This window comes from Gordionus sp. m RMFG-2023, chromosome 1 (assembly GCF_954871325.1).
Source record: "Gordionus sp. m RMFG-2023 chromosome 1, tfGorSpeb1-WG-v2, whole genome shotgun sequence".
Lineage (NCBI taxonomy): Eukaryota > Metazoa > Nematomorpha > Gordioida > Chordodea > Parachordodidae > Gordionus > Gordionus sp. m RMFG-2023.
In genome coordinates, this window is record NC_088775.1 from 12,563,625 (window position 1) to 12,590,244 (window position 26,620).

General features: G+C 27.0%; 1 protein-coding gene across 1 annotated transcript; it reads left to right on the forward strand.

Moving 5' to 3' along the window:
• Positions 1-21,293, forward strand: LOC135931728 (uncharacterized). Its single transcript, XM_065469006.1, has 14 exons — positions 1-104; positions 2,340-2,485; positions 2,901-2,975; positions 7,125-7,203; positions 9,070-9,119; positions 9,507-9,609; positions 10,560-10,676; positions 13,443-13,644; positions 14,726-14,842; positions 15,411-15,643; positions 18,111-18,141; positions 18,422-18,494; positions 20,711-20,833; positions 21,259-21,293. Exons 4-14 carry the CDS (start codon positions 7,133-7,135, stop codon positions 21,291-21,293), a joined length of 1,155 nt encoding a protein of 384 aa, XP_065325078.1. The 5' UTR covers positions 1-104; positions 2,340-2,485; positions 2,901-2,975; positions 7,125-7,132.
• Positions 21,294-26,620: the final 5,327 nt, after the last annotated feature.

A 26,620-nucleotide genomic window follows, 5' to 3' on the forward strand; every position in this document is an offset into this window, starting at 1 on the left:
TGCTGTCTTACCAACGGATAACCTTAATCAATATGTCAAAGATCTAATTACATCGACCTATGATGGCATGAAAAATGATAATTTCGTACCTGATTATGTTGAAGGTTAGTTTAAAAAAATAATATATACGTCAAAAATTTATAATCTATTACAAATCGATTGAATTCCCGTTGGAAGTCTGTTCTCATAAATATCATTTTAAACCAATAAAAATTTACTCATCTATAATCCCCCTCCCCCATCTGCCCTTAAATGTATTTACTATATCACTTTAATCAATAATTTGACTAAAAAAAATTTAAAATAACGAACAATGATAAATTTTTACGAAAATCAGCATTTTTGTATTTAAAAAAATTAAAAGCCAAAATTTTTATAAAAACCCTATAATAAGTGGATCTAAATAAAATTTATGGGTGAAAATATAAGTCGTTTTATCATGTAAATTTTATGAATTTGAGATTTACAAAGGTAAAAATTTTTTAAATTCGAGCCTAAGGTCTAGCCTTAATTTTGAAATAAAATGGATATATTAATAATTTTGCAAGAAATAAGGGTACAAGTTATCTGTTTGAAGAATGATCATAAACTCTTATGTTCAATGTAGAAATGTAAAACTATATTGATAAAAAAAGATTTCTATATTTGAATAAATTAGAGATCACTAATATGAATTAGGGAATATTCATTTTATAATCATAATGTAAATTTGGAATGACTAATTTATGTAATATTTGCTATTTTGAAATTTTCAAAATTTATATTGGAAGGTTGGGAGGGGGATATAAATTTATCGGAATTATAAATTCGACTAAAAAAAATTTTCTCCTTGCTATTGACTATAAGTGGAAAAGGTCAGGAATAAATTGCTAGGTTATTTTTTCATCATTAGATAAAGGTTGCATCTAAGCCAACTCTTACTTATCATTTGAATATGTTGTTTTTCCATTTGAATGCATTCGCAAATATATTCATTATTTCGCGGTAATGATCTCGTGACAATGACTTTTCATAGATAACATTAGAGGTAGGAAAAAATTTCCTATAATTAGGTTCATAGGTTTTGTGGGAATAAATTCTTAATAATGGTCTTGTTATAAATTCTTAGCTCTAAAATTCCTTTGCTACAAAAAAAAATTAGCGAAATAGTGTCGTGGTAAAAAGTTTGGCCGATTTGACCGATGTACGCATTTTTTTCTGACCTAAACATTCAAAAACTCGCATACGCATTTTTACTATCCTTCAAATACTTTAATTAAATATATTAATAACAATATTTAATTTAAAAATTAAACGATTCCATCTCATCCTCATATTTGTTTTCACTTGTTTTTTTTTTAAAATTTTATTTCTAATATAAAATTTAAATATTTTAAATTTCTTTTCTCGCTTTTAAGATATACGATTATTATCATCCACTCCATCTTTTATTAATCGTTTATTAATGAGTTTGATATCTTCAAAGATTTAGAAGAGTTTGAAATGCTTTTCAAAATAAATAATAAAATCTTCAAAGATTTTTCGGAAGATTTTTTTTGAGAATCCTCAAACAAATTTTTTTTGATTAAATTTTAAAGAAAATTCTAAATTTTTTAAATATTACAAAAAATCTTTTATTAAGGCTGTATCCAAAATATCAAAAAATTAAATTCGCAAACTTTTCGATACTTTAATGAAAAATAAATATGTTATTTTAAAATATAAAAATAAAATACATGTCCAAAAAACATATATGTTTTTTTTTATAAATTTCAAAAATTTAACATACGATATTCATTAAAGTTTTATAATTTGCGAAAGTTTTAAACCATTTCGAATTTTTAAAAAAAGATTTTTGACACAATCTAAGTAAATCTTTTGTAATTTTTATGCTCAAAAATCTATCATGATGAAATCCCAAATTTAAAATAAATGTTTTGATCTTAAAAAAATCGTTAGTTTTGTGCTCTTGAAAGATTTTTTTCAGAGACCTGCAGAAGTACCATTGACACAACCTGGCTCGGAATTTTTTAAAAAAAATTTTCGGCCCCGGCACGGTTCCGATTTTTTTTTCGGCCAGGTCCAGGTTTTATATTTTCAAGCCCGGCCTAGATTTTTTTAAAAATTTTTTATTTATAATTTTTATAGCTAATAATGATTTAAAATATTTGGTCTTAAAATATATGGCCCGTCCCGAGTATTTTTAACAAATTGAAGGGCCGAGATTTTTTTTTCAAATTTTTGGGCAAAAAAATCTTTAAAATTAAAATTCTGGTTTACGGTCGTGCCATTTATTAATTTTTAAAAAAATCCAGATATTTGCAATACATTATTTAATTTTATTAACCGTTACGCATAAGAATACAATAGAGAACCCACGACTACCGATTTGTTATCCCACGCATTGATATCCAGATACTCATCACGCTTCACTTTGTACGTAGCGGTTTATGTTGAAAGGTCAACCGAGCTTAGTCGATCAGATGTCGACCGATTAATCAATCAAGTAAATCATCCTTTATTTTTCTATTAACCGTAACAGTGGCGTAACCAAAAGACATAAGTGATAAATCCGACTTTTCTTAGAAAATTTTTCCAGTTTTTGTTAATATTCATTTAAACTAATAAATCCCCTGCCCCCCCCCCCCTTCCCCTCATGAGTATAAATTATAAATAATATTTTCAAAAAAAATAAAATAAGTAAAAGTTAATAATTTTTGTAAAATAATGACTTAAAAATCCATATCCTTATTTAAAAAAAGGTGCTAGGAAGCAGAAAATGCACACCATTTTTCTGGGTCGGAAAGGAAGGATCACTTAAACCCAATTAGATCCCATCCTTAAAATTATTTTCCGGTCTGGATATGAAATCAGCTAATATAAATCAAAATAATATATAATATGATATTATTTATTTTAAGGTCAACAGTTATTACACTCTGGAAAAGATTGGCATTAAAATCGATATCAGAGTAGCACGATATGAAGTTATAGGAGTAAGAAATTAGCATACATGATTTATAATTATTTTATATATTATGCATGACTCTTTAAGACATCGTATTTAAGATCCCTCTAACATGCTTTAATTTAAAAACCCACCATCATCAAAAGATGGTTCCATTATTTTTTTTACAAAAAAAGTAAAAATTGATAAAAATGGAAAAGAAAAATAAATAATTAGAGCATCGAAAAAAAAGCGAAAACACTTAATTTAAAAAAATAAAATTAAATTATTGTCAAAAAATTAAATAAGGAAAAATTTTATATAAGAATATAATAGAAAAATATTCTAAAAATTAAGATAAATAAACAATATTCCTTTTTAAATGGAATTTTCCCTACATAAATCAATGATCTTGTACACTACTAGATTGTCGATTCATGCATTAAATACATTTAAAAGTGTACATACATAGGAGTCAGCTCTAGCGCCATTTTAATAAGATAATTGGTCGATGTGAAAATCACAAAATGGCGCTACAACTGACTCCTATGTAGGGGAAATGTGCCACATAAACGACCATGACTTTGCTTTTTTCAAAAAAAGCTCATTAAGATTTGAGTTTAACCCAACAAATTTTATTTAAATGTGTAGCCCAATTCTAGTCTTTAAAATAAAATTGAAAAGAATAAGGAAACTAACGATAAGGCGTGAGGTTCGAGTCAGTAAAAATATATTTTATTAACTAATTTCTTTTTCTTTTCTTAAGGTATATATACATTTTTATAAATCCAAATTAGAATACAAACGAAAAACAAAAAAGTAAAAATATTATAAAATATAAAAAGTAAGGTTACGCCGAAAGTTATAAAAATAAGGTTACGCAATAAAGTTATTAAATTAAATTACAAAAAATAATAAAAATTAGATTACAAAAAATTCAAATGCAAAAAACAAAAAGAATTAGATTATAACGTAACAAAAATCAAAGCTAAATCTATATAATAGTTTATGAGCTGGATGAAATAATGTGAAAGTTATTTTTCTTGCCAGTCAAAATATATAACATATTATATAATAATTTTATTATAAATATGAAATACTTGTAAAAGACCTAGGTTAATATTTCTTCATTTTTTTAGGTATATTAACATCTCAATTTATCATCAACTATTTAATGAAATTTTATAAATTAATATCTTAATTATCTTTTTGTTAAACATTCTTAAGTTTGTTCATCATTTGAAATTTTACCAATTGTTGTTTTGTGCGCATTTCAATATGAATGTGTGAATGTAGGAATTGTAGCCAGTCAATACATTGCCAGACATTACTCATCTGGTCTTAATATATCCATTAAATAAAACTTGTAACTCTAATTTTTTTTGTGAATTGAATAGCTAAACGCCTACGGACAATATTTATATAAAATATCAGTAATCTAATTTAGTAATTTTTTACCAAACAATAAAAATAGTTTATTTAAAATATTTTTTTTATTGGATTAGTCTATTCAATAAATGACTTAGGTAAGATTAACCAATTTTTAGAGAAATTGGTCCAATAGATAAAAAGTTAAATGGTGGTGGCTAGTCTTCACATGGCCATTTATAGCACATTTCCCTTATGTATACTTATAATTAATGAATCGTCAATCTAGCAATATATATACATGGTGAATTCCATATCAAATCATTAAAAAAAAGTCGATTTTCAACCCGACTCCTTCAGAAATTTTTTAAAATTTTGTATATTGATAGTATCTATAACTAAGAAAAAAATGAAATTTTACTTCCTCGCACCGCTTACTCGCTAAGATATGGGGGTTTAAAGAGCGGAAAAATAGTACATTTTTGACAAAATGCACTTCATTAATTTTCAAATATCTCAAGATAAATATAGTTGAAGCAATAGTTAGAAATATAAACAAATGTGTTAGGAATTCGATTAATACCCAAAACCGGAAGTACAAAACCGGAAATGGCCATAAAAATAAAAGTATGTTATTTGTTCAAAATTTTTTTTCTGTAGATGTATATCAGCCTGCTTTATATATTTGTGCAAAATCCTAGATGGGGATTCTAGATATGACCATTTATATAGCTAAAATTGATCAAATTTAATATAAATATCATCATATTTAAATTTAATGAATACTTACGTAATAATTTTATTTAAAAATTATGTCTAAAAAAGGCCCTTACATTAAATTATGTCTAAATGAAAGGCCCTTACATTATTATTTTAAATAAATATATTTAAGAGGTGGGGGAAGGGGGCAATGGGTTTATCTAATACTTTGGTTAATTTTCCCAAATAATTTTAATATTTTATTTTAGCATAAACCTAAAATAAAAGAAAAACGTAATTTATTATTTGATGCGAATCCAATTGATTATATACCATTTCTTGAAGTGCTGACAAAGTCCGCCAACTATTTTATAGATTATTTTAAAAAAAATAAATAATTTGATTTCTCATTCTTATAACTTTACAACGACCCTTATTCTATATTAAAATCCAAATTATATGTTGGCTTAGTTATTACTAACGCTTAAAAAAATAATGCATTTTTAGTGCAGGACCATGTACAAGGAATCTATTGGACCTATAATCAGGCCATTTAAGACGGCTTAATCAAGCAAATTTTGTTGTCACCAGATTATTTAAAGCACAACGCATGTGCGTTTTATTTCTTTAATTGGTCTTATTTTTAAGGAAATATTTGGCAGAGTAGCCAAAATTCACTATTTTTCTGATGAGGCAGGTATACAATATAGTATTAAAAAAAACTTCATTAACCTCTACAATCCTGAAAATAATTTTGGTATAAAGGTAGAGACCTGGTCAAAGTCCCTGCGACAATTTCGGGAGCTTTGCTAAACGGTTAGCAACTTGAACAAGCTTGCAACGTGCATATATATGATCATATATTGACAACAATGGATTTATATAACTATGCAAGAAATAATATCAGAGGATACATTTGTGAGCAGTGAATATCTAAGTATGAAAAATCAACGAAAACAGATTTTGACAGCAAAATAATTTGAACACAAACCTATATACTCTTATTCCCCTAGAAGAAAATGAAAAGATTATTCAAATTCTTCGGGTGATTTAATATATTATATATTTAAAAAATTTTGTTATTATTATAAATTTTTGATTTTATTACATGTAATTATAGAAATTATTTAGTCAAATAAAGTTATAAATATAATTAGAACATTTTGCTATCTAATTTCGAGAGAAAATTAACCAAAGTGTTAAATAAACCATATTACTCCCCCCCCCCCCTCACCTCTCAATTATATATTATTAAAATAATGAAGTAAGGGCTTTTCATTTAGATATAATTTTTAAATAAAAATGATATGTAAGTATTCATTCAGATATGATGCTATTATGTTAAATTTGGCCAATTTTAGCCATATATATGGTCACAACTCCTAGACCCATGTTTATCCCATTCTAGGATTTGTACAAATATAAAGCAGTCTGATATACATCTAAAGAAAAAAATTTTGAATAAAAATACATTTTTTTCTATGGTCATTTTCGGATTTGTACTTCCGGTTTTGGATATTAATCGGAGTTTTATCACATTTATTTCATTGTCATATTAAAGATTCATTATTAAAATTAAAATATAAATAAAATTAAAATTATAACTTTATTCTTGGGATATTTGGTAAATTAACGAACTACATTTTGTCCAAAGTGTTCCATTTTCCCGCTCTTTAGCCCCCCCCCCTCCCCCCAATATCTTAGTGAGTAAGTTGTGTAAGGAAGTAAAATTTCATTTTTTTCTTAGTTATATACAAAATTTAAAAAAATTCTGAATGGGTCTGGTTGGAACCTTATATGGTTGAAGCTATTCCATTTTCGATAGATCTAATCATTATCAATTTTCCTCCTCTAGTGGATCCTTTTTCAACAAGACCTTTTCATTAGCTTTTTATACTTTACTTTTACCATTTTTTCATTTTTCAATTGGAAATTTAATTATTTTTTTAAAGGATTATTTATCCAAAGAGTTGCGTGTGCCATTAGTCAATTCTAATAACATAAATATTCCCACTCCTAAATGATAAGAACTATCAAGACCATTATTAAAAAATATGAGTTAAATAATAATTAATGTAAAAAAAATTTTTTTATAAGATTTATTCTAACTATCAAGCTGATAATCTTTTAGCAAGGTTCATGACCATGGCCCAAGCAAACAAAAGAAGAAGTCATGGCAAAAGATGGGATACCTCTTTATTTTTATTAAAGTTTAAGAATTTGATATTTATAGTTATAGAATGAAATATGTATAATATTAATGATATTATATCGTTATTGATATATGGAGTGAATTCAATGAAAATTCAGAATCTCATCCTTTTTTTTGAAATTTTAAAACTATCTGATTTGACGGGAAATATATTTTTAATTTTTAAATGGTATTTATAAAATTTTTTATCTGCTGAGTACTATTAGCAATATAAGATTTGCAATCTAATTTTAAATCAGCTAGTATTGTTAAACAGCGCGATATTTAAAAATGGCTAACCAAATATTTTAGCTAAAAAATATCACGCAAGCCTATAGATTTTGCTCGTAGATGGCAATAAGGTTTGGGCATCTACTAACGAAATCTAGAGGCTTTGCATTAAATTTATGGCTAAAATATTGGGTTAGTCGTTTTTAATAATCTAACTGTTTAACAACAATACCAAGTGCATTTCAAACAATTTTGCCGTTGAACCTTTTAAGCTACTCTTAATTTAATATTTTAAATTTTTATATGAATTTTCATATAAATTTAAAAAAAAATACACAAAATTTTATGGCGTCAAATTGTTCTGAAATTCATGATAGATACTCTCTACCTGTGCTGGAATGCCTTTCCTATCAAATCAGATTCTTGAATTTAAGAAATGCCTTCAGTAAATACTTCAAAATTGAGAGATTTCTAATCTCCTCATAGATTCCATTCCATATCGCAATCAATGATTTATATATCCTACTAGATTGGTGATTTATTAATTAAATATGTCCATACATAAGAGCCAGCTGTTGCGCCATTTTGTGGTTTGTACTTCGATTAATTTTGTTCATCATTATATGAATGCATATTAATGTCATTTAATCGGCATACAAACCACAAAATGACGCTACAGCTGACTCCTATATATGGACATTTTAAAATGAATTTAATAAATGAATCGTCAATCTAGTAGTATATGTACATCATTATATATGTGTTATCGCCAATGTGTTTTCTCCTCCACTGATTATTTTTAAATCATTATTTTTGAGCACGTTTTAATTTAAAAAAAATTTGATTTTACCGGAAAGCATTTCAGTATGTTTAAAATACCCCACCACCCCTCGTTTTTGCCGTCAACTTTTGAGTCATCTATAATTTCTATTATTTAAAAAAATCTATAGAAAAAAAACTAATATTAATTTCATTAAGTTTAGAAGTTCATTAGAAAATTTTCTAAGAATCACATATGAGATTTTTTAACACATGCTTGAATACATTTCGAGCAAAATCGTATTTTTAAAATTTAAAAAATAAGAAAAAGATTTACTTAGTTGGAAAAATAACACATTAACCGAAAAAAATATACTGATGTCTAATAATATATTATATACCTATGTGTAGGGATGATATGAAATCCATGGGGATCTGGAATTTCTCAATTAGGAAATTTTTAAATTTTATAAATATCATTTCACCGGAATTGCAGCATGTCTAGACTACCTACTTTATAAATTTCAGACAATTCTCGCCATAAACATTTGCATATTTTTTTAAAAATTTATATGAAAAATCTATTTTAAAAAACAGATATAAAATTTCTAGGCAATTGTTTGAAATTCACAGGTATAGAGTAGTACTATATTACATGCTGAATTACATTAACAAATATTAAATGTTTATGGCGGAAATTGTCATTTATGGGATAGGTGCTCTTCACCTGCTATTTTCTAAAATTGGAATTTAAAATTAAATTGCCTTAAATAAATTATTAAAAACGAGTAATTTGCAATTCCCAAGGAATCTATATCCAAATATGACATATAAATTTACCATGTTTATATAATATATATTTTTTTAACATTTATTTTTTTAAATTTAATATAAGCTCAAGGTTTTTTGGGCATGATCAACAACGAAAAAGAAGTTTTTTGAAAGGTAAAATATAAGGGATAAAAAAAATTAAATTATATTATATTTTGCAAAAAAATATCCCTTCTAATCTATTAGGCCTTCTCCTCGATTCCAATTTTAATACTTAATTGCTTCTTAGTTCTAAAATGCTTTTGAACTAGGACATCCTATTCTGCTTTGTTTTCAATATTTAGTGAATTGGTATTTTTCGTAAATTTCTTTCTTTTTTGGCTATTTAGCAATAAGTCAAGGACACAATATTGAAGATTTTTTTAACCAATAAAAATAAAAGTTTTAGGCAATAATAGAAATTTATAGATTTTATCAATTTGAACCCATTTTTAATATTTAGAAATTGAAACACAAGATTTATAATAATTTATTTGAAAAAAAATAATCATGTATTCTAAGGATATGCTTCCATGGGTACTTTGTGTTCAGAAAGATCGGTGGCCATTATTTCAGGGACTATGCATACGTTCGTTAACACTATAGCTCATGAAATTGGACATAAGTAAATTATTCTTCAAAGTAATAATCTTTATATGGTATATCATGCCATAAATTCATTAACAATGTAACTTTAATATATTTAGACCAAATGTCGATATTTCGATATATTTAAAAAAAACTTTTAACTGCCTATTAAAAAGATATGTGTCATATGGCGTCTAGTTTCTACGAATAAAATTAAATATCTTTATTTATTGGCGTCTTTTTTGTTTTAATATTATAAAATTATTAAATTTAGATATATTTTAAATTTCAAAACTCGACCCCGACCCGGTCCGAATTATTTAAAAAAATATTAGGACCAACTCAGCCCGAACCCAATTTTTTGAAAAAGATAGGCCCGGATCGGGTACGGGTCGGGCTTACTTTTACAGATCTTTAGTGTATATAAAATTTAAATTACATTTTCCCCGTTTTTAAATTATGTTGTAGATTATACTAGAGTCCTCTTTAATCTCTATATTATAATTTATCTTTAACCCTACCCTATTTAATAAATTTGACATAATTACCCCTATAATTATATTACAGAAAAATGTATATTAATCTATCTTAAATTAAAAGACGACTTTAGGCACTAAACTTTCTGTGTTTCCTTATATGAAAATATTTGATCCTAACTATTATGATTATCAGACACGGAGGAGGAGAGAAGGGGAGGGGGTTCGACGCTATATTTTCATTGAGATTGAGGAGCGTAAGGAGTTTGTGAGATGGTATCGTAATTCATAATTAATTGCGAGGGTAGTAGTGGGCAAATGAATCAAAGAAAAATAGTAGGATTTCAATTATATTTTTTTGCTGATTCTAATTTGGAGTTCCACATTTTTGTTGCTAATATTAATTTTGGCAGGTGTTGAGCATGTGAGTAATATCGTCATTGACTTAGTAATGTGTAGAAGTGCCTTTTACCATTATTTTTTACACTACTTTTACATAAACATATTTTAGTTTTGGACTGAATCACGATGAGCCCTATCGTTGCGGATATTCTCACATAATGGCGCCAATGTATAGAGCTCAAACAACGTGGTCAAGTTGTACCAAAAATGAGCTAAGGAGCAAAATGTATTATATAAATCATATTATTATTTTTTAATAAGATGAATTTTCCTATTTGAAACTAATAGGTTTGGTTTTTTATTTCATTTTTAAATACAAAATATACTATAACCAGCTCATTTCTGTCTGAAGCCAATTTAAAATATGAGTTATACAAATTAAAATTTTTTTCCACAATAAGATTATCAACAATCATCACATACTTATTTTTTAATGATATACCCATTATTTTAAAATCCGCTCCGGTTCGGCCCGTTCCTTAGCCAATATAGTCCCGAAAATCCAGCTTATAATATAAAAAATATTTGTGCGTTCGGCCCGGCCCGAATTAATTAAAAAATATAGAATTATTGAATATATTTTTAAATAATTTTATTGTTCTATTGTTTTATTGTTCAAAATATCATAATACTTATAAATTGAAGCTAATTATATATAAAAATTGAAACTTAACTTTGGCTAATTTAATAAACATTTTGGACATAAAAAAATATGAATTTTAAGGAGATATTAAGATTTCTTAGCATAAATCCTAAATACCAATCATTAACAGCCATGAAATTGCCTTTTCAAGATTTTAAAATTTTTTTCATTATTAATTGCTATGATTGACGTGTATGGTATAGCAAACCCCGCTAGCTCTAAATGACAAATCATGATTGAAATAATATCTAGATTTGATAAATACTCATAAAACTTACCCAAATTATAGAAGAATGTTTAAACTTTGTAATAAAATTTAATTTACGTATAAATGATCATATATTTTAATAAAAATTAAAATTCTGTCGTGTAAAAATCTTTTGAAAATTTCATCAAAATTTTATTTCTTAAATAAAATTTTTAGTAATTAATTATTTTAAAATATATTTTGTCCATAGATGTATACTAATGAAAACTATATTAGGATAAAATTTTAACCTTCTGGTGTATTTATTTTTAAAATGAGATTAAGTGGTTTGCCAATAGTGAAGGTCAATGGTCCGGTCCTATCGGTCTTAGACCGGGACCGGACCGCACCGATTGTCGGACCGGTCTTTTATTATTATTTAAGTTGGCCTTACTTACTATTCAATTAATATAATTTTTTTGTATATTTTATTTTATGATATTTTTCTAGATGAGTTATTTTAAATTTTGGTCATTTTTATTTTACAATATGAAAACCATATTGTCCAATAGTTACAATAAAAAACATAGAGTAAGTGTTCACTGCAGTACCAAATTTAATGTATCGTCAGCAACAAGTAACAAAATAATTGTTTATAATTTTTTAAGCAATAAATTAATCAAAATAAGCAGTATTATTATTAAAATATTTTGGTTATTACTTATATAGTTCTATTTTTTCTTAAGAAACTGTCTGAATAATTCATTGTCAAAATAACTTAACCTTATTCTTAATAAAATAATTAGGTACCTTAAGCAGACATCTGATAAAACATAAAATATATACTTCTAATGATGAAAATGAAAATATCTCAAAAACACAATCTACTCTTAATTTTAATATGCCCTCCACAAGCACAAAATCACTTTCTTCAATACCATTGGATAAATTTTATTGTTTATATAATACTCTTATATTTAATAAAATGATAAAACAAATTAAATTGGGTTAATAAAAATATGTTTTTTATTTAGGACACGGTCTGGATCCATCTATTTCTTAAGGACCGTGGTCCGGTCCGGTCCGAGGATATCGGTCCAGTCTGGACCAAAGACAGGACCGTGACCTTCACTATTTGCCAAGCCACGGGGTTTACATAACCCCAGTCTTCCCTACATTCTCAATTATAACCAGTTACATTAATTTTTTCGCAAATAACTGAGTTATTTTAATAACCTAATTCTGTCCTAAAAATGACCTTTTAAATTTTTATTATATAAGTTAAAACCATCAAATTTCACATGATTATTTATTACTAATCTACAGTTAGTTTGTATTAATTATAATATTTTCAAAGATATTCTCTAATTAAAAATAATTAGTTTTTTTTTATTAAATTTACATGCTGGAGTTCTATAGGTTAGATTTCTTAAACAAAATATTGACACCACCACAAGCCTTTGGCTATATATAAAAAAACTAAACTTATTTGCCATTCTTCTATACCCTCTTGAATATCACAATTTAAAAAATGGAAAAATAAATAAGAAAAGTTTTAATGAAGACGTTTAGCCAGTCAAACTCGCTTATTCGTCAAGAAGTTAAAATTTTTTTTTAACTGTTATCCGTATTTGAAATGAGAGAATAACCTAGCTAAATTCTATTATATTCGACTGTCTAATTCTTGCTAATTTTTTTCATAGAGATTAGAGAAAATTTAATGAAAGAAAAATAATCAGAAATATAAAATTTCTGATGGGTTTTAAAATAAATTCTTTCCTATTATTTGAGACAAACATCTAGAATATATCTGAATGAATATGCTAGCATGAACAATTTCCCAAAGAAAAGTTTTAGAATTTGGTATATAAATTGATCACAAATCCTAAAACTTCATTCAAAAAAAAATGTCAGAGATCAAAAAATTTTCGAAGATTTTATTTTATGTTTTGGAGAGCAAATCTGGTTTTAAAATTTTTTTAGATTTTTCTTATGCACATTAACAAAGAAAAAATCTGAAGGAGCCGCCAGGGTAGTAAATCCTTTTATTTATTGATTTGTTGGAGAAATTTTACCATAAAATATACTTTAAATTTATATTAAGGGAAAAAAACTGAGAAGGTATTCATCCTTATTCACTTTTTTTTCCATTAAAATATTAGCCATAATTATAGATGCCTTCAACCCGAACACGATATATCAAATGACATCGACCCAGCCCCGAAATACAGAAACTCCAGGACTAAGAAGTACGAATACAATTTTGACTATAGTCGCAAAATCCCGGAAGACAACTTTTATAATTTAACGCCGGATGCTGCCTGTGAAATACGTTTCGGCAAAAATTATAGGCACTATGGAGGGGTTTGGATTTATTATTATTCTTCTTCTTCATTTAAAAAATATGATAATATAATACATTTTAATTATTATAATGTATTGTATATCATTTACTGAGAGCGATATTTAAATCTGAAAAAAATCTTATTTGACGAGAAATGCATTCCAACTTGTACAGATTATCCGTATTCTAAATTACAGATAATTCATGCCTAAAATTGTTTTAATATTTTTAGATTAGATTTTTCTTATAAAATTGGAAAAAAAATAAACAAAAATTTTATGGCGAATTGTTTGAATATGGCGTAAGCAAAGTCTAGACATGTTGGCATACATTTCTGGTAAAATCATATTTCGTAATTATGATATGGAACCCTTCGGGGATTGGAAATATTTGGATTTTTAATAATTCAAGAGCTCGATTTTTAAATTTTTAAATTTGTTTTTGACAATGTATTCCAGCATGTACAGGGTACACATAAACTTAGGGAAAACTCCCAATTTATACGAATGGTTTATAGATTTTTTTATTCGTATAAATTAATGAATATACAAAATTGTCTCGCTAAAAAATTTACCGATTTAAATCAGATTTTTAAAAAATTTATAAACTGCTCACTGCAACTTGATAATAATTAAGGATTTTTAAAAAATTATAAATCACTCACTGCAACCTGTTATTAATTAAGGATTATTTTAAAAATATAAATAGCTAATTTAATTTTTTTATTATACTAAAATTTATAATTGCTTATTTATTTCTCCAGTATTTTATTAGAAATTGCCAAGTTTAATTTTTTTTTTATTCCTATAATAACAGAATTGTCATTTATTTTTATAAATTTTATCAGTAAAAATAATAACGTATCAGTATTTTAAGACACGGCAAAATTTTCAGATAAATATATCTTTCAGGCCAAAAATATCAATTTGAAAGGGATATCTATACATTTTTTATTTACTACTCAATTTCTTTATTTTTAACTGATCAAATTATATTTTTTAGCACTCAATTTCTTCTTTTTTTTTTTACTGATCAAAAAAATATTGAAAATTTTATTAAAATACTTTAAGGTTTTAATTATTCACCATTTTATATTATTAGCCATCTCTACATGCTAATCTGTGTACTGCCTTGCTATGTTATAATCCTAATATTAATGGATTTCCTTTGGGTGATCAAGCAGGAGCTCCGAATGGCACTATTTGCGGTGTCAATAAGGTATGAATTAGTTATTATATAATTTACTTGAATGTAAATGAACTGTAATTAAATGTTTAGAGATGAAGAAAGCTTAATATTTAGAAAATGAGGGGTTTTGCCATATCCCCCCCCCCTTTCACTAGCGTTTTTTATTTTTTTCCACCTTATCACGCGGAATGAATTTAAATATTCTAAAAAAGTGGAAAATTAACCACCCTTTAATAAAATACATTAGGGGAGAGACCGAAGTTGTATTGACCATAAAAAAAATGAAGTACTATAAAAAAATATAAGAAGCAAATTTTCCAAGATATCAATACGTAGTTTTATTTTTTTCATATATCACTAAGGTAGAAATTAATATTTAAGAAAAATAATATTTTAAAAATATTAGAAATATGTAAAAAAATACAACTAGGATATCTTTTACCCTTTTGCGACACGTATTTTTCAATATTTTATTAATAAGTTACATTTGACTTGTTAAAATTAAAATTTAAAATTTTTTATGAGCAATTACCTGCCACGGATAAAGCATCCCCCCCTCTCTTCTACTCTTTTATCAAATAACTGAAAATCAAAATAGATGTGTTCTAATGGTAAATGCGGTAATACGTATAAAAGACCCCGTGTGCAATTTTCTTATCAACTACTTGACACAAATGAAGAGAAATCTAGTGACGATGGTATTTTATTGCTGGATGAAGATTTAATGTTAAATCAGCATTTAATGAACCGATTGCAAGATCCTAAAAAGCGAAAGCAGCTATGTCTCTCATTATGCATCAATAGCGGTATCTATAATTCTACCGATATGAAGTAAAAGAAATAATTAATAATATAAATTTTTTCTAAAATATGAATGAATATAGTGTTGTGCAGATTTTAAAAAAAGGCTAACTCAATATTTAAGCCAAAAAAATATTGCCTATGCGAGATTTTGCTAGTAGATTCTAAAAATTTGTGCCATCTATGTATGAGCAAAATCTTCAGGCTTGTACTTATTGAATATTTTTCTGGATAAAATAGTGTTAGTCATTTTTAAAATAAGGTCAAATCGAGCCTTTAACAACAATAAATAAGTGGGTTGAAATATTGATGTGGAATCCCTTTCAGTAGTGTCACTAGCCTTTATTACCTTAGGGACTCAAAAATTATTTTTTTAAAATTATCTTTTTTTTTTGGTCAACATTTTCAAAATGACCTTTTTCCTTATTATTTATTTATTTTCAGTCACATAATCTCATAAATATTAAAACCTTATAAATAAATAAAAATATATTTAAAAAATTTATATTGAAAATTACATGAAAAAAATAACTTATATTAAAAATATGAAAAAAGGAACACATATGAAAAACATATTTATTAAAAGAGGACATATCACCCTCCCTTAGAGAGGAGTGAATGCTTATAGATTAGACTGCTGATTTTCCTACGAAGGTAGAATGGTCACCTGTAATGAGCCACTGTTTTTGCCGATTGCTTTGATAAAATTGAGAGACCTCCTTTTAACATCAGGGTGTTAGAGACTATTGGTATTAAAACTGTTCTTGAGGCCAGTGTATTAATTTTTTAACCACTTCCGCCTTTTTCATGGCAGCAAATGAGAGGCTAGACTTCGCTGAAAAATCAATGCATGTGTGTTACAAATCAGTGGAAAACCGTTTGAAAGCAAATAAGGGATATGCATCTGGCCTTTTGCGTTATTTTTTGAAAGGCTCACTGCTTCAAGAGTGGATGGGATATTTACTACTTTGAGAGAAGCTAGGAGAATATTGTTAATGGAATAATGGCAGAGTTGACATCCGGGGGAGAACTTGCAGTGCAAGGAATTGTAGTCACTCGATTCGAATAACTGACAACAATAGACGCAAATGGAGGGAACACTGCACTGCAACCAAGACGAATAGCTATGGATATGCACAGCTGTTCACTAGTCATGAAGATGCCGAGATTGGAACTGGGGATGCTTTTACTCATTTATAGCCTGAATTTATATTTAATGTTATGTTTTTAGTGGCAATCAAAATATTATCACCATCTTTTGACTGCTATGGACTTCAGGAGGGTGACTGGGTTTTCCCAAATGGTAAGGGCCAGTGATAGATCAGGATTTATAAAAGTGGAGAAACTGTTGATGATATTTTGAGCAGAAAGGTGGAATGAAATAAAAACTGAAAGAGAGAGTTGTAGTTGATATCGGTTACCGATACCACCTGAGATAGGGAGTGTGGCCTGAAGCTAGGATGAATATAAAAATTTTATATTTAATGTATTTTTGAGGAGTCCCTTGATTTGAGTTCATGAGAGAAAATCGCTTCATTTATAGATTGATGCAAATATCATGGCGTAAAGGATTTAGGGTATATTAAAGTGGTTTTTAGTAAAAAAAAATGATGGGTAGGTAAGTAACTAAATAATGGATTTAATTCAAATTGTTGAGGGATTTATTTAGAAATGGGCTCCGAGATGTGTAATCTTATCCCTGTTGCATCAAGACCTGTAATATTTGAATGATTGTGGAATGGCCGCTAGCAATAGTGTCGTCATACAGATGCCAAGAACTATAGTAGGGTTTTTCAGTTGAAAGATTTTGGATTGTTTACAATTAAAAAGATTTGTTGAAGGATTTTGCAAAGGAATGTGCTCACTGAGGAATAGGAGAGATTGTTGGAATGTTGGATAGGAATAAATATTCATGAGCCCATAACTGTGTGTTGGGGGTTTGTTGTGTTGATGGTCCATCATTAGCAATTGTAGATGGAGATATGCTTACGAATTTTATTACTCTCAATGGAGGAGGATCTATAGATATTATGCATGCAAGCCCTGGTATCTAAAGGATAGAAGTCCATGAATTTATATCATCTTAACTTTGGTTATATTTGTAGATTTATTTCATATGAGACTATAAAATTTATTCAAATCATTAGATTATGATTTTTGACATTATTTTAGATACTATTAATATTGAATTATTTAAATTTAGGTAAGCATGTATATTATTTAGAATTAAATGGTTTATAAATAAAACGCTAAGGAGAATTTGAAATAGATACTATTATTTATAATTTAATGATAAATATGTATAAATTAGAATATATATACAATAAGATTTGGTAATCAGTAATACTTTGAATTTTTTATAATTTTGGATTTAGAGGGAGGGGGGGGGATTTGTTCTCCTGCCACTCCCCTCACTGTGTACGCGCCTGAACTTTTAAAATATTTTTTTAAATTTTAAAAAATATATTTTTCACAAAAAAATTGCTTATAAATTTAGGATGAACGACAACGCATGCGACTTATTTAGTGTAAGTTTTATATCATAATTTATATATATATAAACCGTGCAGTTCAAGATGATCGTAATCTATAAGTTTTCTAAGGGACTATTTTTTTTTATAATGAATGCAAATTAACGTTGATTCTTTGTAATATTTATAAGTTGTAACATTAAGAAAGGCTAATTTTTTATAATCTTTTTAAAAATAATGTAGATTTATTAATATATTTTTTTTAGATTTAGCTATGCATTGTATAAGTTTAAAATTAATTATTATTTTTTATTATATATATGTATGTATACTTAAGAAATGCTTACAAATTGATTCCAACAAATACTACTATTTTGCGCCAAAGCAAAGATTCCTTATTGAAAAATATGGTAATTCTTTTTATAATAAAGTACTTATTTCAAATATATGTGATCATAGGTCTTAACAATATTCGGTCTCCAGGCAGCGCCGTGCCGAGACATTTGGCGGCCCAGGACAAAAAATAATTTGGCGTCCCCTTAAATAAAACCAATTTGCCTAAGTTCCTTTGATAATTTTTCGAAATGAGAACTAAAAGTATAATATATACTTTATTAAATTTTAATCATAAATGAGTAAGGTATTATAAAAATGACTATAATCAAAAACTAAAATATTGCAATTTTATATATACTCCTCGCCTTTTATAAGCAAAGAGAATATTATGTCAGTATAATCTAAAGATAGGCAATATCATTTTCTATTGGAATTAAGGAGAAATTGACAAATCGATCCTGTGCCATACAGGATCATAGATTAATTTGACCGAGAAACTGCGGATGCCACATGAGTTGAAATGGTCAAAGTAACCCTTAATACAACGGATATATTTGGTAAGGTTTCCTTTAACTTATTATTGTAAATATAGCGTAAATATTCCAGTGGAGTTTTTATGGGATTGCTTAACCACTAAAATTTTTAATTCAATTAATAGATCTTGCGGATTAATATCGGTTTCTAACGTATCCTATTCTGTCAATAATATTTTGAAAACATTTTTCCTTTAGCTCTTTTTCAGTCGTATTTATCAATTCTGGTGTATTGAATAAGAATCCAAAGTGATATATAAAGAGCTTTAACAGCTGGGAACGTTCCTTCGACAAATTTTTCGCTTGATCTAGTATGCATTGAAAAATTAAATCTTATATTATTTTTGAGGTTCATGTATTAGCGTATCATCTCCTTCGTAAGAAAATTGTTTTTGTACTTTCCGTCTACGAATTAATGTTATTGAAGGAAAGCACTGCTCTTCTAAACTCATTTCCGATCGCTGAGTTAAGGGAATTCTGAAAGCCATTTCCTTAAAACGATCTAAAAGATTTTGCATAAGTGCAATAGTTTTCAATTCAATATCTTTACTTAGCAAATTCACCTGGGTTAATATATCAAAACACATGACAAGTGTTACCAAAAATTGAAATTGTTTTAATTCTTTAGCCAGTGAAATAGCTTCTGTGCAGATTTGGGGTCATTAGTTTTTTCAGATATGTCTATTAGTGCATTGTATCGTAAATATTACCAACCTGATTTATAATGGTATTTCCACTCTCCACCTTACACTACCAACGTGTTTCAGGAAACGGGTTTAAGGTAAAATTATTTTTATGATCCTTCAAAATTTGCCTAGAGTCGAACAGAAAAGAATAAAGAATATATACTCTTGGACAATGAAAGATTTTGCAAATGATGATGATCGTACTATTTCACCAAATAGCAGATTTAAGCGGTGGCAACCACAAGGCATAAAATCGCTCCCTTATTTATTTGTAATATTTAAGCCTGAATCCATTAATAATATCCTCTCATATTTGATCCATTATCGATAATCACTTTATCCACTACAATTTTTTAACTCTAATCACGATTTTTTAAATAATGGTAAAAATGATTCTATCAAGACCTGGCCAGTAAAGGAATTGATTTTTAGAAGGCCAACAAATAGCTCATTTATTTTCAAACGAGCTTTTGTTAAGTTATACATATTACTACGGTTAATTGTTCCAGCTGACTATGGGTTTATACTCTAACATTACAGAAAATTACTATTTTATCTCCTATCAAGTTAATATTTGATTTTCAAGGTAATGATTATGAATTTCACTATTCTTAATTTGATGAATGTGGTCGAATAATATTATATTACATTTCGATAAAAAAAATCAAATTTCTTAACTAAAAAATAAGTAGAATTATGCTTTTCACATATGTAGTATTATATATAAAAAAAATTTATTTTTCAAAAAGCTAAATAATGGAATAAAATTAATTGACGGCCCCAATTGTCTAATTTCAGCGGCCCGGGGTGGCTGCCCAGCTCACCCCCCCCCCCCCCCGTTACATGTCTTCCTTCAAACAAAAATATCTTTTAGCCCTCCCTTCCTTCCCATCGCCTATAGGTATTATATAAAAGTTTTGAAGCCCAAGCAGGCTTTTAGAGAATCCAAGCCATGACCCTCTTACTCCTTCCAAATTTTCTTTTATACATGTGACTACAAAACAAAATTTAGGAAAAAAAATATTTAGGTATGTTCTAATTTAATATATATATCTCTCTTACACCAAAAAGGGCACGAATGCAGGGTGATGAATGACTCCGCTGTCAAGCCTCGGAAAAACGTGGTTTGCCTAACCAATGAATCTAGAACTATCTTATTTTGTTTCGATCGGCAGTGCATATCCCAATCACGAGGTTTTTTTAAAAAAAATTATATGGAATATTATCACTTCTAAGAGAATTTATAAAATATTAAAAATGGTTTTATTTATATGGTATTGGAATATCTCGATTTTAAATCATTTAATAAAACCGATTTTTTAGATTTGAAAAATTTTATTTGATCGGAAATATTATTAAGTATGTATAGAGTAAACACACATTTTGAATCTCAAACAATATTTGCGGCCATCAACTTTTTGAACTATTCTTAATTCGTATTTAAATTTTCTTATAATGTTCATGGCTAAAAGTGTTCCAAGATTCAAATTGATCGATTTTTATTTCCGGTCAAAAAAATATTTGAATTCCCCTAATTAAATGATTTTTTTTTGAATTAGGATGGATTCCATGTCCCTATACGACATATTATACTTATTTTTTTAAAATATATGTTTTAGTATTCCAAGAAGACTCTCAGGCAAAAAACAGCTGATCTCATTAGAAAATCCTAATTTGTTTTTTTAAAAAGATAATATAATTTGCAAAAACGAAGATGAAGATCTCGAGTTTATAAAAATGGCGTTTTTTCAAAACATTTTTTTTTAAACATATTAAGATTTTATACAAATTTTTTCTATTTTATACAAATATTTTTTTTAATAATAGAAAGCAGCATTTTATATTAAAAGCTCAATTATTTTATACTAAGCGACTGACTACCGTTTTTTTATACGTTTAAATTTAGATGGTATTTTATAGTATACTGTTAGCGTCCAATGTGTTTTTTTTATAAGTACATGTGTTTTTTTTTCAACTTTGAATCATTTTTTTAAGCACGTTTTTTAAAAAATAATTTAAAAAATCTGATTTTAACCGGAAATATATTTATTTCAACATGTTTAGTAAAAAAACCCACTCTGTGATTTTTTTTTTTAAAAATTTTGCAAAATCTTTTTAACTTAATATAATTTATATTAATGTTCCGTATTTCGGAAAGCGCATATATTAATATACTTGAAATATTGTGTGAATCAATAAAGTTGGCTCTTATAAATTGTTTAATTTTATTCATAAATTGCTTTCTTATATACACATTAGAGATCTACAAATCACGGCCCGGTCTCGGGCTCGGGCCGGAACTATTAAAAAAATATTTCGTTTGGACTAAGTCGGGCATAATATTTTTTAAAAAATTTCGGGTTGGGTCAGGTCAAGATTTTTAAATATGATATCAAAGGAAAAGAGAAAGAAATAAAGCTAAAAATTATATGTCTGCCCGATCCGGTCCGAATTTATTTAAATATAGAAAAATTTAATTTTTTTTTTGATTTTAAAAAAAATATTAGCTCTTTGTTTCTTGTAAGAATTTGAAATTATTTGATAAAATAGAAAGAAGGAAAAAAGAAAGAAAGACTAAATTTTTCTACATATAAATAAATTGGGCCGGACCGGGCGGACATATCATTTTTATTTCGGGTCGGGCTTTTCGGGACAAATAAAAATTTTTCAAGATAGGGCCAGGCAGGACAATTTTTTTCAAAAAATTTCGAGCCGGGTTTGAAAAATTAGGACCGATACAGATCACTAATACACATATCGTAAGTATTTTTTTTTATTTATTAGTTTGATTTTAGGTTAGTTCCATAACTAAAATTTCCAAAATGACCTTTTTTTTAAAAAAAACTTATTTTTAAATTTTTTTAGGCGGCTCGAGTCCCTGTGAGATCTCTCCGCCCTAGTGGCGTTACCAAGTAAATACCATCTATTAACATAACTTACATTTAGGCAGGGATCAAAACCAACCTGAACCGAACCGTTAAACCGCTAAAAACCGATATTTTTATCGAACCTAAACCGAACCTAAACCTCTAAAAAATTCTAGCCGAACCTGAACCGAACCGCTAGCCTCTGAACCGGTTCGAGTCTCATAATTTTATGCTTATAAAATAATGTGTAAGTTATTAGTAGTAGTATATTGCAAAAATTTTAATTTTATTCAAATTGTTTTAAAAATTATTATCAATCATATTTGATTGATAAACGTCAGTCATAATTTTTATAAACTTTAGTATATTGCCATTTTACATTTTTTAATATTTTAAGCTTATAAATTATAATGCCTAAAAAAAATTAAATCTAATATATAATATAAATTATTTACATATAGTATTATAAATGACACATCAAATCTGATATCATACTGGCAATGCCAGCTACCCAAGTTAGTGTGGAAAGATGTTTTTTAACAATTAAATTTATATTATCTCCTTATAGATGTAATTTGAGTGAGACGAATTTTGAAAATATATTAATTGTGCGGCTTAATAAAAAATTTTTAAGTAATTGTTCACATTAAAATTAATCATTGATATATTTATTTGTTATATTTATAAATTAAATATTATTTATAATGTGCAATTAATAAAAATGAAGGTTTTTATTTTAATTATGAAATAAAAAAAAAATTTCCTTATACATAATCCTAATGTAGGTTTGAATACAAAAGTGTTCAACGGTTTTTAGAGGTTCGAACCGAACCGATATTTTTATTTTTTTGCGAACCGAACCTGAACCTTAAACCGTTATTTTTATCCGAACCAGAACCGAACCGATATTCGTTTCGGTTTGGATCCCTGCATTTAGGTTCATATTAATTGAAACTTTATTTGAAAAAGATAGAGATTCCTTTTACACTTTGTAACACGTTTAAATTCTCGATGTTTTCGATATAAAAACATATATATAAGAGATTCATTTTTCTAATATAGAATTTAATAAAATCATTTTAAAGTAAATAATTTTTTAAAAAAACGGGTTAAAATACAATTATAAATTATTCCTCCGTGAATCTAAATTAAGTTAAACATGTAGATAAAAATAGTGCGAATGTAGATCATAAAAAATGAGAGGAAGATAGAGGGGAATCACTATTAGGCGAGGTAATAGTTTTGGAAGTCTTTAGGCCCACTTATTGTATCCTTTTGACTATATTGTATTTTTATAAAAAAATTTAAATATCATAGAGTGAGGTTCTCCACCCCCCCCCCCCCCCCCCCCCATGGTTATGCGCCTGAAAGTCCAATTAAAATGGAAACATTGAATAGAAAGCGATATTAAGATTAATATGAATTATAAAAGAAAGTATTTTGATAGAAGTGAGTGGAGCAAGATTATGTAAGAGCTACCCATAAATAAAAAAAATGGATATATGATGATTACTTATTACTGCTAAAAGTGAAGAATGGTAGCAAGTCTTAGAGAAATAGGCTTCAGGGTTTTCTATGATTTTTGGTAGGTATAAACTTATTTCTTGAACTTCCAAAAGTTGTTAAAGTATGAAAATGATGATTAAAATAATAAATATATTGAGAGATTTATGAGTGTTTTAAAATTTATTTTTTCCTTACATTTAATCCCAGAATGTTGGGAAAATAAACGCCTAAAATTTTCAGTTATTTTTAAATTTTTATTTACTGAAAATGACACTAACAGTTAAAATAGAGTTATACTTAAGGATTTACGTTCGATATGCACAATTGATTGATTTAAATAAGTCCTGGCGATTGAAGAAGTTTATAAAGGTATTTGGCTTGCTGAACTGCACTATGCTTGCCGCAAAGGAAAATTTAATCTAATCTATGGCAATGTAAAAATATGGCCTTTGCTACATACATATCATATGGTTGAGCAACGTGCATAACCTTTGTTTCTATATAAGGTATAAATAATTATATTTGTTAACGCAGAAGAATCAAACTAAGTTTTTGCAGGTCCAAAGAGAAATATGGTATTATCAGTCAATATATCATGTGTAAATGCCAAATTAGTGAAAGAACCCCCCCCCCCCTTCATCTATGCTAGAAGATCCTGGTAATATACAATTTAAGATGGTTAACGGCATGTTCCTTAGTTGGCCCTGCGGTAACAAAACAAAAGACACAAAAATCTCATCTTTTTACTCGAATACTATTCAATGAGATAACTTTATATTTCTTTCTCTTCTTCTCTCTATTTCATTTATTTTTAATGATTAATTTGCATATATTAGTTAACTCGTTGGCAGATTATTGATTTTGTGTTTTGCGCAGCTACCTAACAATAATTTATTTTTAAAGAAAAATTGATAAGATTTTAAGAAGATTTTCAGTTAGCAGCGGATTTTATATATATATTGGTTAAAATTTAAATAAGGTCCTCAATATATTTGAAGTAATATAAAAACTTCAAATTACCGCCAATGTTTTTGGAATAGGACCACATGGCAAATAATTTTCAAGGAAGTCATAGCGGTTGTAATATTAGAAATAATATATATCAACCATAATGGGAAATCGTTTCCCGTAACTTAAGTTATAAACTCTTTTTTATATAATATATTAACCTGTGTTATTTCCTTAACATTATACAATTTTACATTTAACATTTTAAAGTAAAAAAGGTATTGCGTTTTATGACTAATAAAAAAACCAGCAAACTCTTCAATTACAAGAAAAAAAATGAAGTTTGCCAGCAAAATTATATATTGGAAAGTTAATTGAAAATTCACATAAAAAAGCTAGAAAATTTTAAAAAATTTATATTTGGTTTTATAGAAAAATTATTATTGAAATTTGAGAAATTATACTATTAATCTTGCAATAGCTATAAAATTTAAAAGTTTTTGAAATTTCCTTTTTCAGTTTTTCGATATTTCAGGAAATTGAATAAAAAAGATAAATCCGACCTTGTAAATAAACTCGGGCCGGCGCGGAATCTCTGATTTAATAGTTAATTTATTTATTGTATAGCAATTTCCCTTTTGCCTTTATCTTTGTTTGCGGGTAGAAAAGCTTCAACACTATAGCACTTATTCCAAATTTAGAAAAGATATAACGCCATCTATCGAATAAAACTTTATATTACTTTTTTTAAAATTTTCTGATAATCAAAAGCTGCACTGTATATTTTATATCATTTTTTAAAGAAAATACGGTTTGTTTCTTATTAAATTTAGATATAACATCAAAATATTATTATAGCAGGGAATTCGAAATATAGAATCGACATATCACTTCGAACATACTAAAATATGTTAATCACATTAAAAATGATAAATTATAGGAAATTAATGATTAAGCAATTTTTTTTTGTAATTCAGTAAGGGTGAGATATAAAAAAAAAATAGATTAATCCCAAGAATGACAATAATTTGACATTGTCATTATTTAGTTTAAAATAATTCCTACTGTGAATGCAATATATGATATGTTAAATAAAATTTCCACGAATTCTAATTATATATTCTTTTCAAGGAAATTGTGTTATATTAAAAACTGCAAGATATATGTTGTGTAGAACAGTCAAAAATAGTTCACATAGATATTTAGTGCAAATAATCGAACCAAAAGCCTTGGCTTAATTCTGAATACATTAAAAATAAGATCATTTTGCGCGAGATATGATCATTAAAATACCTACCATTTTTTTCTTAAATAAAACAATAAAGACAAACTTAAAATATGCAAAGAACATATTATAAGATATTAAAATAAAATAAATTTTGCTTTTTTATGGAATAAATTAAAGAATTTCTTAAAAAAATATATATTTATACATATCTTCCACAATGTATAAATACGTAAAATGTTCATCCATTTTTTTTTGTATAAATTAAAAAGAAAAATCATCATTTTGCATAAAGTATTCAAATATATTATAAAATTCTAGGAAATTTAGATTTTACTAAAAAAAACATCTTCCTTTTTTAAAAAATATAATACGCTTTAAGAAGTTTTCCAAAATAAGTAAATTGCTTATTTAGTCAGAGTTTTGTTGGTGCTT